The sequence below is a fragment of the Crotalus tigris genome, unplaced genomic scaffold, assembly GCF_016545835.1.
Source record: "Crotalus tigris isolate CLP2741 ecotype Arizona unplaced genomic scaffold, ASM1654583v1 scf7180000017614.5298720, whole genome shotgun sequence".
Taxonomy (NCBI): Eukaryota; Metazoa; Chordata; class Lepidosauria; order Squamata; family Viperidae; genus Crotalus; species Crotalus tigris.
In genome coordinates, this window is record NW_024096513.1 from 5,116,103 (window position 1) to 5,130,379 (window position 14,277).

At 41.9% G+C, this 14,277-nt stretch overlaps 1 protein-coding gene across 1 annotated transcript in view; it reads left to right on the forward strand.

Annotated features, from left to right (window-relative positions):
- Positions 1-13,491, forward strand: part of LOC120300812 (testosterone 17-beta-dehydrogenase 3-like) — a 35,177-nt gene extending 21,686 nt beyond the window's left edge. Inside the window, exons 3-6 of the mRNA XM_039327327.1 lie at positions 9,636-9,777; positions 10,623-10,688; positions 10,810-10,959; positions 12,466-13,491. Of these exons, the coding sequence (XP_039183261.1) occupies positions 9,636-9,777; positions 10,623-10,688; positions 10,810-10,959; positions 12,466-12,561 (454 nt within the window). The 3' untranslated portion in view covers positions 12,562-13,491. The remainder of the gene's footprint in view (positions 1-9,635; positions 9,778-10,622; positions 10,689-10,809; positions 10,960-12,465) is intronic.
- Positions 13,492-14,277: the final 786 nt, after the last annotated feature.

Consider the following 14,277-nt stretch of genomic DNA (forward strand, 5'->3'; position numbering starts at 1 on the left):
AGCATGTCCCATTTTCACACATTTTTGGAGGCTCCAGAAGCTGTGAGAGAGCAGGGTCTTCTTGTGTGACTCCGAGAGGGTCTGGTGGCCTGGTGTATCATCAAAAATGACATGATGTGTCACCTGTGACAGATGTGTCAGGGGTTCGCCATCACCAGTGTAAGATGAACCCAGACTATTTGGTTAACAGTCAACAATTAATAGTTGAGATGAAGAGTGCTATCCCCCCTCCCACACATACCATGGTTAAATTGGTAACCAGGGAAAGTGTTGCATGTGAACCCAACCCACAAGTACTAATCTAATCTATGTACATTTTCCTTGGATCCTTGGCTAGTTCAAGCCTTGTACCTTCCAGGGACCAGAGAATGTGTGGCTGTTGGAGAATGCCACTTTGAAGTACACGCCTAATTTATCCATGCACTTATCCATATTTCTCTTCCATCCAAAGTAAATAAGTTTGCTGTTGTAACCACTTTTATTCATAAAAGAGAATAATAAGATGAGACAATGAAGTAATAAAAAGAGTGTTAGATATAAGGAGGTTGAAACTAGGTAAAACCAGCACTACAACTAGGAGCATAAATGATTTCTTTTGAAATTTGGATGACAGCAGAGGAAAAGTAGCAAACTGACCACTAACAGTTGAAAATATGTCTGCAAGAGGTTGAATAATGTCCTCCGCTTGACCAACATCATAAGGACAGAGACACAGCAGCAGGAAGCCACAAAACAAAAACAACCATATACTGAAGTTGGATATGTTTCTCCTCACTGAGTTTTAAAAGGAAGCAGCCATATCAGCTGCTGTTTCAGTGCAAAGAAATAGCAATTATTTTGATAGGGATTTAAGTATGACTGTCGTGCTGGATTTCTGGCAGCTTGTACTTAAACATATATCCAACATAGCAGAGGTAATTGGGTAACCACTCAGGCACAGAAACCAAACAGGATACTAATGGTAGATAGGTGGAAATCTCAACCTATTAGCATTGATGCTGGGCTTATTTTAAGGGTCAATAAAAGTTCCTCTTGATCAAGCATCAAGAGTTCCTTGAGAAAATAGCAGTAAAGCCACGTGAAAAATACTCCAGGATATCATCTGTCTTACCTGCAAATAACTTCAATGTCTGAGACCCTGTGAAGGACACCGCTTTCTCTTCCTAATGAGGTTCCACAAATGCTAACAGTTTATTTATCAGTGAGAGGGATGGATGGGCTAATGAGAAGTACAGCATGTTTCTTAATTTCTTAATCTGCCAGCGATGGGCCATTTTCCTACTAATGGCTTTCATGGGTCCAGATGCCAGAACAACAAAAATAGACAGCTTTCCTTGCCACTAAGTGGTTTGGAACATTGAACCAGAAATGAGAAGGTAAAACTCCGGAACATCATTAAAGTTTTATTAAACCCAGCTTGTTGTTTTATGGATCTGTTCTTGCTTTATTTGCCTTATGATAAAAGAGCAAACCTTCCCAGCATTATGTTAAACTTCCTCTGATTTCTTTTTCATTCCAAGCACAAGACAGCCACAAGGCAGCAAATTAGAAATTATAATGCAATTCTGTCATGCATACAATATTAATATATTCTTTAAAAAAAAAACAAGGCCTCTTCTCCATAATGAACTGTTGTTGGTATTAACCAGAAGGTAGTGTAGCATTCACACTGATTTCCCACTTGCTACAAAATACTCTCTCAATTTATTTTAAATGTCACTTTACTATATTTTCATCAGGTCAACCATCGTGGTGATTGTAATTAATTTTATAGTATACTGTACTTATGCAGCTAGCATATGGAATCTTCAGGGGATGATTTCTATGAATAGTTTAGAACTTCACTATGAGCTGAGACTTTATTAACCCCAAAATGTTTTGAAAACCTACAGGGACATCTGTCTATCTAATATCCACCCACCATGTTAGAGAAAATTCAAGTGCATTTTGTCAATTTCTCTACCTTCAGAAAATTAGACCACTATATTTAGATGGCAAAAATCCAGACAAACGATAGGTGGAAGCAAAGAATATAGAAAACACTAATGCCATTTTGTGGGAGGTCCCTCCCCATTTATTATAAGGTATTTTTATTGTTTGTCTTATGCCTACACAAAAGTGAATAGAAATTTCAGAAAACAAAGTGTAAAAATCCTAATAAAGATAATATAAAGAGAGGAAAGAACAGTAGCACTACAGTACTTCAATATAGATATTATGATAGTATTTTTATAATCTTCACTATAACTCTGTTTTTAAACAAAGTAAAACTTTACAACAAAGGTTCATACTATCAAGGCTTTCATTTTTGTCAGTAAAGAAACAATTCAAAGGCTAGTTTAGTTGAGTTAACTATTAACCAGCATGAAATTGTCTTTCAGAAACAAATAATTGTTGCCCCCAAAAACTTAAAAACAGACATATTTCAGATTATTATTTTTTAATTTTTTTAAACATTAATGGCTAACTACAAAATTGTAACTCTTTGCTGTCATCTAATAATCAATATATAGAAAATTCAACTTTACGAGGTACAAAATTTGGATGATAACAGTTCTCAGTGCTTATGCTTAGTTACTGCAAAACCTAAAGTGTTTGTCTAATAAGAAATGAAGGCACTACAGCAAAGCTGGATTTGTCCACTATGCTGATCAATCTAGGCTATATTTTGATTTATTCTTACTAACGAGGAAACAATTTGTATTTATCATTTGGAGTAACCATGAAGACAGATGTTCAGGGAATGGATTTACCTGATTAATGTACAGAATGAACAAGTCTTTACAGAAGGCAGCAGATGAAGTGAATTTCTTCAGGAACCAAGGCTAAGCAAGACTTTTCTGAAAGAACTTGGAGTTGGGACTAACAGCAACCTCACAATAGAAAACTCAGTGCATAGAATCAAAATACTCAAAGTAACTATTAAGAGAAGAGAAAGATGCAGAGAAATGCATGTTTAATAAATAAATAAATATTTTTTGGGGGGTCTCAGATAGGAGACACAAACAGCAATCTAGGTCAGGAGTCCCCAACCCCCGTCCATGGACCGGTGTCGGGCCGCAGCATGTCAGCAACTGGGCCACACAAACAAGCAGCACATGGGATGCAGGCAGTACACAAAACCACACCTCCACCAGCCCGTGGAAAAACCTCTCTTCACGTAACCGGTCCCTGGTGCCCAAAAGGTTGGGGACCTCTGGTCTAGGTTACAAAGAAAGACTTGCAAATTTTGAAGTCTGATGGGGCTGATAGAATATGGGAGACAGAACACGCTGGAAATGTGTACAGCTCTTCCATCTTCTGAAAGCAAAGATTGGGTGAGCCAAATAATGGAATGAATTATTTTGTTACATCCTTAGTCCACAAGTTTCATCAGCTATCCAAACTTGGCATTGTACAATGAATCGGGCCTGCAGTGTCTAGGATTCCCAGCCAACATGCCTTCTGTTTTCTGAGAAATGCAGCTGCAACACATCAGAAGACTACTTGATCGGACAAGGCCATTATAGCTAATACAGTTAAGAGAAGCTGTACTAGGTACATCAACGTTTCCTCCTCACTGCCAGCTCAAGATAGAAACTAAATAGGAGGGTGTCCCCATAGCTCCTAGAAACGTTTATGTCAGGTTATTTTATTTTTATGTAGGTTATAGGGTTTATGATGCATGGCTCCTGCAACCCTCTCCCAAACTGCTTCTGAATTATCAGTAGCATCAGCATCCTTTTTTCCTTCTCACCTTCAGTTGTGCAATCTTAGATGCAGGACATTTCAAACTGTATTCCATGGAACATAGCGTTAGTGTTATGTCCCGAGCCTTTGCAAACGGCTTGGGCGTTTGCAGGCAGTCCCGGGCAGGTGCAAAGTTGCCCGGGACCAGACAGGCTGTCGCCAGCGCCGTGCGCATGCGCGGGTGCTGGCGCGGGAAAAGTAACCCATTTACCCGGGAGTTGCCTATATAAGAGGCTGTGAGGCGTTTGGGCGAGGCTGAAGCCATCTTCCTGTAAGCTGAACGCTGAATAAAAGAAACTGAGAACTCCAGCTGCTTCTCGTGTCTGTTTTCCGCCACGGACTCAACACTGGCGACGAATGGGATGCCTTGCACTACCTGGAAAGGAAGAAGTGTAAGCTTACCCAAGGAGTCCTGAGCGGCGGAAAGGAACGGCGTCGACTCGGCAGCTGCCCGCCAATCCGGTGCGCATTCGGGGGTAGGCTGGCTGATAGACCCGTCTCCTGAAGATCCGAAGATGGCGAAAATCGGAAGGCTTTCGGAATTCGACGTCTCACATCCAGAGCGGTGGGAGTCCTACGTATGCCAGAATGGAGAACTACTTCAAGGCAAACCAAGTGAGGGAAGAGAGCTTGAAGGCTGCCACCCTGCTTTGCGTTTGCGGCCAAGACGCCTTCGAAATCGCAGAAAACCTTGCAGCACCTGTTCCAGTAGAGTCTGTAAGCTACGCAGACCTGAAGAAGCTGCTGAAGGAGCACTTCCACCCCAAGGTGTCCGTTATCTCATGGCGCCACACCTTCGAACAGAGGGATCAACGGTTCCGGTGAGTCAGCCAAGGAATACATCGCCGCGTTACGGAAGGCCGCCAAGCCCTGCGAGTTCAAGGACCTCGAGGAACGACTGAGGGACCGATTCGTGTGCGGGTTAAGGCATCGAGAGCTACAACAGAGACTTTTCGCTAAGGAAGAATTATCCTTCCAAGACGCCTTAAGGGAAGTCACCGCAGAAGAAGCAGCAGGCGGCGCCGTCAAGAACATGCGGCCGATCAGAAGCAGTGCAGAGGGTGCGTCCGTGCACCAGGAAGACGTCCAACGAAACTCCGAGGAGGATCCGGACGAAGAAGTCGACCGTCTACACCCCGCGAAGGAAGAAACCAGAAGGGAAGCTCTTCGGCTCCGCTCAAGTGCATCGGCTGTGGAGGTCGCCACAGGAGAACCGACTGCAAGTTCCGCTCCGCTACCTGCTGCGGGCGGGCATGCGGCAAACAAGGGCACATTGCAGCTGTGTGTCTGGGCCGACGAAAGGCACAACCCCAAGAAGAACGCCTGAAGGGTACCAGATTCCCCAGCCAGAATAGGGTAGGTTTTTGCGCTTCGCGAAGAAGCATCTGTAGAACAGGCACACACAAGCCCATGAAGAAAAAGCTGTCACTCAACGTGAAGCTACAAGGGGTTCCATTATCTATGGAACTAGACACAGGGTCTGCCCTTTCCATTATTTCATTGCATACATTTAGGAAGATTTGTTCCAGTAGTGGGACTAAGGCCAAGTTAAGGCCTTCTGATATTGTATTAACAGATTTTCAGAACTCAAGAGTGTGTGTTAAGGGGGAGGCCACCCTTAACGTGCAATACAAGAGTTTTGAAGGTCCACTAGACTTATTAGTAGTAGGGGGTGAACGAACAAGTCTCATAGGACTCGATTGGTTTGAGGCCCTGGGGATACACGTCACAGGACTCAACAGCTTACAAACACTCGACCTACAGGAAGTCTGCAAAGAATTTGCAGATGTTTTCAGCCCCCAGCTGGGCACATTCAAAGGACCACCTGTGTCCTTAAAGCTAGACCCCACTGTCACTCCCATTAGGATTAAAGCAAGAAGGGTCCCTTTTGCTTTAAAAAGTAAGATTGATACTGAATTAGACAAACTAATCCAACAGGGAATCCTAGAACCTGTTGATTCCAGTCCTTGGGAGACCCCCATTGTCACGCCTCTAAAGGCAAAAGGGGACATTCGCATTTGTGCTGACTACAAATGCACTCTGAATAAGGCATTGCAGCAACATGCCTATCCTGTTCCTGTGGTCAGTCATATTCTGGCCTCCCTCAAGGGGGGGCGTGGTTTTGCAAAGCTTGACCTAGCTCAGGCATATAAACAGCTGCCTGTTGATGATGATGCTGCTGTAGCTCAGACCATTGTGACCCATAGAGGAGCATTCAAGGTAAAGAGGTTACAATTTGGAGTAAATGTCGCTCCTGGATTTCTCAAAGCGTAAGGAAAACACACTACGAAGGATACCAGGGTCGCCACCTCTTTCTGACGATGTCTTGATTGCAGGAGACTCCACACACATTCTAGCTGAAAGACTTAGGGCTGTCCTGTTAAGATTCAGGGAATCAGGCCTCAAGCTCAGAAAAGACAAATGCAAGATTGGGGTGCCTTCTACTGAATTTTTGGGATTCAAAATTGATGCTGCTGGGATTCATCCTGCTGAATCCAAACTAACTGCTAGTTTAGAAGCACCCAGGCCAAAGTCCAAGGCCGAACTTCAGGCCTTCTTAGGCCTCCTGAATTTCTACAATTCTTTTCTTCCACATAAAGCTAGTGTAGCTGAGCCTCTTCACAGGCTACTAGACAAACATGCTGTGTGGCTGTGGTCACAAGCACATGAGGCTTGCTTTAAAGAAGTCAAGGCCTTGCTCATTTCTAACAGTGTTCTTGCACATTTCAACGAGTCCCTTCCTGTGTGCATCGCTTGTGATGCGTCCCCCTACGGGGTTGGAGCTGTCCTAAGTCACCTCAGGTCTGATGGAACTCAGGTTCTTATTGCATACTACTCCAGAACACTGTCTTCTGCCGAGCGCAACTACGCTCAGATAGACAGGGAGGCTCTGGCTGTTGTTGCTGGAATTAAAAAAATCCACGATTTTCTATATGGCAGGCATTTCACGGTCTTCACTGACCATAAGCCTCTGCTGGGACTGTTTACCACACGTAAGCAGACTCCCCACATCATTTCTCCTAGAATGCTTAGGTGGTCTATTTTTTTGTCTGCATATGATTTTTCATTACTCCACAAGCCTGGGAAAGAAATGGGCCATGCTGATGGCCTCAGTAGGTTGCCTCTGCCAGTAGTAGAAGCTGACCCCGCGCCAGCTGTCACCATTCTATCAATCCAAGCCTTGCCCGAGCTTCCTCTTAGTGCCAGGGATGTTACCGCTGAAACAGGTACAGATCACACACTTTCACGTGTCCGCTCCTGGGTCCTGTCCGGGTGGCCTTAGCACTGCCCTAGTCCTGAGTTTCAGAGTTTCTGGTCCAAAAGGAACGAATTGTCCCTTTCTCAGGGTTGTTTGCTTTGGGGAAACAGAGTTGTCATTCCCACCTCAATGAGGACTAGGGTCTTAGAATCCCTCCACGAGGGTCATCCTGGCATTGTTCGTATGACGGCTCTTGCACAGCAGCCACTTGGTGGTGGCCTGCTTTAGATAAAGCTATTGAGGCTAAGGGTACACGCATGCCACTGTGCCAACGATCTCGCCCAGAGATGCCCCAAGCTCCTGTGCATAGATGGGAGGAAACACAGTCCCATGGTCTACGTGTGCACATTGACTACGCTGGGCCCTTTTCAGGCCAGTTCTTCTTGGGTCCTTGTTGACAAGCCCATTCAAAATGCTTGAGGTTGTGCACTGTCCTCATCCACCACCACTGCAAAGACTATTCAGGTGACTGAGGGGGGATTTTGTGCTGCACACGGGCCTGCCAGAAAGTTCCCATTGTGTCCGACAACGGTCCCTCAATTTCACCTCCTCCTCCCGAATTCCAAGCTTTCTCTTACAGGCAAACCTGCTTCGTCATGCACGTCTGCGCCTTTTTCACCCGTCCACCAACGGTATGGCTGAACGCATGGTGCGCATCGCAAAGACGCCTTGAAGAGACTCACCTACGGGGACTGGCATCACAGGTTGGCTGACTTTCTCCTTTCTTATCGCACCACACCGTCCACTTCTACAGTGAGAAGTCCAGCTGAACTTCGTTGGGGGCGCCAACTTACTACGAGACTTGACCGGTTGCATCCGGACAGACTGCCTTCATCTACCTCACATCCTAGGGCAACTAGACAACTACTTGTGGGTGCCCCGGTTTGGGCTCGCAATTACGGGCCTGGTCATACATGGGTCCCCGCTTCTGTGTCCAGTATCACAGGTCCTCTCTCCTACGAGGTTGCCCTGGACAACGGTCGTGTCCTACGTCGGCACATCGACCAACTTCGCTCTAGGCGAGACTTTTCTGCTGAGACTCCTGGGTCTTTTCCAGGGGGGGAGGGGACCCTTTGGAGCAAAGGGAAGGGCAAGAGTTACTGCCCATCTCCACTGAGGGAGCCACAAACGGCCCGTCCCCAGATTCCGCAATTGCTCCGAAAAGGAAGTCATGGAGCTTACCCACACAACAGGCACTCACGCCTACTCCAGCCCGGGAGTCACCCCGGGGGCATACTCACGTTCCACACACGTCACACAGCACTCCAGTCACGGAGGATACCCGGGGGCATCCCAACAAATCATTCCCCGCAAGAGAGCGGGCACACAATCCCCAAAGTTGGCCTGACCTTACCCCAAATCCTACAGGGGGTCAAACATACACAGAGCTAGTCGAGGAACCAAGTCCCGACTACAACAACCCTAGCACAAATCAGGGAACCCCTGAGTTTTGGGAAAGTACAGAAACCCACACGAGCCCGAACACAGAATGGGGTTCAGGGAATGGACAGCCTCCTGACAGGTCTTGGACTGACCTAGGAGGTTCTACAGAGACGCCCAGCAGCGGCTATCACTTCAAGGGCCCGAGTGTCTACAGCTATGGCAGGTCAACCATGTCACAAAGCAACAGAAGCCTGGCCTGACTAGCCCGGTGGGCAAGCAAGCAGGCCAGGCATCGGGGCACAGTCCTTGGAAACACCAGGGCATCTGAATAAAAGAACTAGTGGGCTTCACTCCCCCTCCATTCAGGGGACTTATGCCAGTATCTCCCCTACTAAGAGGGAGTCTACAAGAGCACAAGAATCTCTAAGTACCTGGACTACATAACAATTGCTGGCAAGGCAAATGCCATAAACAGTGGGAGCACTGGACAAAATGTCATATAAAATAAATGTTGTATGTTGGTAGTAGTTTTAGCCCGGGGGAAAGGGTGTTATGTCCCGAGCCTTGCAAACGGCTCAGGCGTTTGCAGGCAGTCCCGGGCAGGTGCAAAGCTGCCCGGGACCAGACAGGCTGTTGCCAGCGCCGTGCGCATGCGCGGGTGCTGGCGCTGGAAAAGTAACCCATTTACCCGGGAGTTGCCTATATAAGAGGCTGCGAGGCGTTTGGGCGAAGCTGAAGCCATCTTCCTGTAAGCTGAACGCTGAATAAAAGAAACTGAGAACTCCAGCTGCTTCTCGTGTCTGTTTTCCCGCCAAGGACGCAACACTAATGATCTATAAATTCACCAGCTTTTGAATCCATTAGTTAATGTTATTCTAGCAGTTTGCAGGCTGGCCTTGAAGGATATACAGCAGCAGCTCCCAACCTTTTCTATATCCTGCGCCCCTGGAATGCTTCTGATATATTCTTGCACCCCTTACAAAAGTTCAAAATAACGGCAATGAATTATGCATATACACTATAATTTTGAGAACCCAAGTTTTCACACCCCCTGGAATATCGTCTCGCACCCCCGGTTGGGAACCCCTGATATAACCCCTGGCAGGATTTTTTTTATGGTGGATTTCTCCAGACATCAAATGAAAGACAGGGATCTTGCAGACTTTGTCTTATGTAAGGGTAAGTACTTATTAACTCAATGAAATGCCATAAATCTCCTAAGAAAATTGAGCTTGGGTAAGTACTGGCATCTATGAAACCTGAGTAAGTGTATTAGTTTAGTGCATGCAAGATACCTAAAAGTTATTTTCAATTTACATTTCAGAAAAAAAGGTCTAATTCTTAATCTTTCATCAGCCATTGGCACCTTTCCTTGTCCTTTATATGCAATCTATTCTGCATCTAAGGTATGACTTTAATTTTTTTTGTACTTCAGTTTTTAATCTATGGTTATTGGTTTCATGATATTAAAAAAATACTTGCCATTTCTAAAAGTTGAAATCAGACATCATATACTTCCATTGTGATGAACTCTGCAAAGGTTATTCAGAGCCCTGATGTTAAAGAAACTGGAAGACCAAACAGAAAGTTTTTTTCTCCCATGAATGATGAAACAGGAACATAGGACAACTTCCCATCAGCCCATGTACACATTTACTAGTCTGCTAGCACAAATTAAGCAAGACCTAAGAAAAGGCAGAAACTATGTCTAAAGTGTGTTTTTATTTTAATCCCAATTTACTTAAAAATGTTACCAGGAAACAAATATGATTTGTCCAAAACCTGAGGGGGAGAATTGGGTAAACTGTCAGTTTTATTTTGAGCATTTTATCTTTCTTCCCCATTATGATAGCAATCCTGTTTACCTGTTCCAGTTATTAAATTAATATTCTTTTTTCAAATATTCATTTGGAATACCTGAACATGTTAGTTGTAAAAATAATTTCCAGTTCACTAGAGGGAAAGAATGACAATTTTTTATATAGGCAGCCTTCTTCTGATTGGGATTCCTGGATATGTTGCAAGGGGTCTTTTATATCTGAATTAACTGAACAAAATTTGGATGCAACTTTCTATATTCTCAGTATTCAGCAATGACACCAAATAGTGATAGGAAGAACAAATGGAAAGATTTTAAAAAAGGGCCTTGAATGAAATCAGGCTTCAGATCTACAAAATAATTTCATAAATGTGTACAAGCAATGTAATATTCTTTAAAACTGTCCCTTTGTTTCTCTGTAATTCTACCTAGGCTTTTGTACACACATTTTCCAAAGCACTTCAAGCAGAATATAAGTCAAAAGGAATTGTGATACAGGTAATTACATTTCTTTTTTTTTTCTTTTTGCAATAAGCATTGAATTAAATCAACTGAATAGATTGGGGCTTGTGGAATGTGAAACTGTGAAACTGTGACTGTTTTTTTCTCCTTATTTTAGGCAGTGACTCCCTTTGCTGTTTCTACTCCGATGATCATGCATAAACAGCCTAATTTGATCACCAAAGCAGCAGAAGAGTTTGCACAAGAGTCACTGAGATATGTTACACTTGGTGATGAAACATTTGGATGTTTAGCCCATGAAATCTTGGTAATCCAGTTATGAATTTGAATTAGATTGCAAAAAATATAGTGCTTTCCTCTAGCAGTGTTTCTCAACCTTGCCAACTTGAAGACTTCAAAACTGGCTGGAGAATTCTTGGAGTTGAAGTCCACAGCTTTTCCACTTGATAAGGTTGAGAAATATTATTCTGGCAGCAGTTTTGTACTGTGTTAGTCTATTATAGCTCAAAATTAGGAGTCTGGTAGCATTTTTTTCAACTAATGCATTTTATTAAAAGGCCTAATGTGATGATGATGATGATCACATCTGTTGAAGCAAGTTATAACTCATGCCTGTTAATTAAAAAAATTGTTAATCTGAAAAGCTGCAAAAGATTCTTCTGAGTTTTAGCTAGCAGTATATGAGACACTGACGCTCTACCAGGGGTTCTCAACCTTGGCAACTTTAAGACTTGTGGACTTCAGCTTTGCTGGTTGAGGAATTCTGGGAGTTGAAGTCCACAAGTCGTAAAGTTGCCAAGGTTGAGAACCCCTGCCCTACCCTCAGTTTTAGCTTCAGTAACTCACTCTCTAAAACTAGTCTTCTCAGGAAGAAGACCACTGGCATGCCCATATATTATATGATTTTATATGGCCATGCAAATACTACATTGAATTGTTGAGATTTGTGAAGAATCCTGTCACAGAATTAAAATCAACTCTTGCTTCTTATTTCTGTTTTTTTTAAAATCTGAAAATTAAGTTGCCTGTAAAAAAAAAAAGCTGAGAACCATGAATGATACAGAGACTAGTGATTGCACATTCTTACTTTAGATAATACATTTTGTATTATGACATACTGAAGAAAACTTTAGATCTTTTTGGTGCTCCGCTGAATCCATATTGACTATGGATTTTCATCTGAATGTTTATAACACTATAATGGTGAAGAATCTCTAGCTTACATCACATATTTTGCATGTAGAAAATCCCCCGGTTTTGTAACCAGACAATTCCTGGCATGTTTTGTTAAAGAAACATCTTGGATATCAGTGATAAGAAAAACTGTTTCTTGATACCTTCCATGCATTATTAACTTTAATGCCCATAAACTCCCACCAGCATAATTGTTGTCTATGCTGCCTGGATATTATGGCAATGGGAATCCAAAACATCTGAATGGCCCAATGTCACTTGAATGTCTATTCAAGTAACTTAGAATAAGCAATGTGGGACAACAGTTAGACAACAGTTAGAAGCTTGCTGAGAGTTGAGCTGAATCATGAATGTGCAGCAAGAATATAATACAACAATTCCAATGTATTGTTAAAAGATATTTTCACTGCCAAGGAAAGTAATTTGGTTGTGTTTGGGTGCCATGCATGACAATGCCTGTGATGGGAGATTTGAAGCCCTATATCTGGCCCCAAAATGCCTTTAGCTTAATCTTGTTATGGTGCACCAAATGTTGTGTTGTTCTAATACATAAAAGTGTAAGATCATATTTGGAATCTTAATTTTTTCCCCCTTTCTCCTTTTCTTTCTTTTGATAAAGGCACGATTTGTACAATGTATTCCTTTTCGGTTGCTCCAGAGCAACAAAGTACAAGAAACTGTGATATGTTATATGATGGAGCATTCCAAAAGATAAAATCTTATCCACCTCAGTGAGCCTGCTTCAGGATCTGGTATGAATTATAGCAGCAGTCAACTTGATTAATTGCAAGATTTTGAAACACACATGAAAAGAGTCCTTCAATATCTTTTTTTAAAAAATCATGTATTCATTTCTGCTTTGTTTATCCATTTTTTATTGCTTCCACTATTTGCTGATGCATATTCTTAAGCACTGTTATTTCCACCATGTTTTATATTGTTGATTTGATTTTCACAATGACTTTAGTGGGAAAAAGTTCAGATATGAACAAATGAGCAAATGGAGTAATGAATATTCAGTATGTATCCCTTCTGTAAATCAAAGCTATGATATAATTTTAGTCAATTATCTGATTTTGTCTGTTGTAACTAAAAGTGATAATTCATCCCAAAAGAGAATACTTTTCTTTTTAAATGATAGATGGCAATTATTTTAAAAGAAATGAAGATGCCTTTTTAAAGATAATGCTTGCTATCTATCTTTCTATAGCTTTCGATCATCATCTATCTAATCTATTTCTTGATCTATCTACATGCATTTTTGCAGCTTAATAAATATTAATCACAAAGCCACTTGTTTTCTCTTTTGCTTCTATATCTTCCTTATTTTTCTTCTGAAGCCCAAACAACCACCATACAGAGTGATAATTAGAATAGATATGTACTGATAGTATCCATACCTGTTAAGAAATATTTAGCATTAGGTATTTTTATCAAGGTCTATTTCTGGGCTGATTCATTCTGAATACATACAGTTCATCTGTAGTTTGGTTGAAATTTTTGTAACTTTGAGTTCAGAATGAACCAACCCAGAAGTTAATAAAAAAAATCCATCAGATAATATATGGTTATAATTCACTAGGTTGACTGGATTGGAAACTTGTTTAAGGAACTGGGAATGTTCAAGGTCTCTCTCATTTCTTTTTTACACTGCCAACACACACCTAAATCACTTATCACATTTTTTTATTAATTGGTCTCTTATTGCTATCCTGACATGTGAAGATGTAGGAGAATATTTACATAAACATAGTATATAGTAAAACATAGGTCAAACTAGCTACATTGTAGTTTGACTGTCCTCTCTTTCTCTTTCTCCTCCCCTGAGCAAACACTGAGGAAACCAGTATCTTTCAGTAAACGGGCATTACTTGTTTGGGTCCAAAAAATCAATATTCTGAATTGGGTTCTTCAATACAAGATCTGTTCAGATAACTTGGCAAAATATTTACAAGATTTGTACATGCATGATAGAACCAGGTATGAAAACAGGTGGAGGAGCCAATGCTGATTGAGAATACACTAGGGAACAGAGCATTAATTTTCATTTCTGAATTTCAATGTAAATGAAACGCTGTTTACTTTCAGTAATAGAAAAAAAGAGCTACTAGCAATGTCTTTAATTTTAATTAAATTGTGGTTAATACTGTAAAAATAGTCTGTTGAATGGTAAATACCTAATACTTAACAAATCAAGAAACTACCATTGATTGACAGGCATCCAGACCAATCCTGTTGCTCACATCCATATGTTTTATTAATTTTATGTTCAAATAGAACCTTTTTAAAAACTCCTGTGGATTTAATAATGTTAATTATGTAGTATCAGGAGAGATAATTATGGAAGGAATGGAAATTACTCTTTAATTGACTGGATTCACTAATCTAGTGATTCCCCAGTTTTTGTGTTTGTTTGTTTTTGATAAATGGT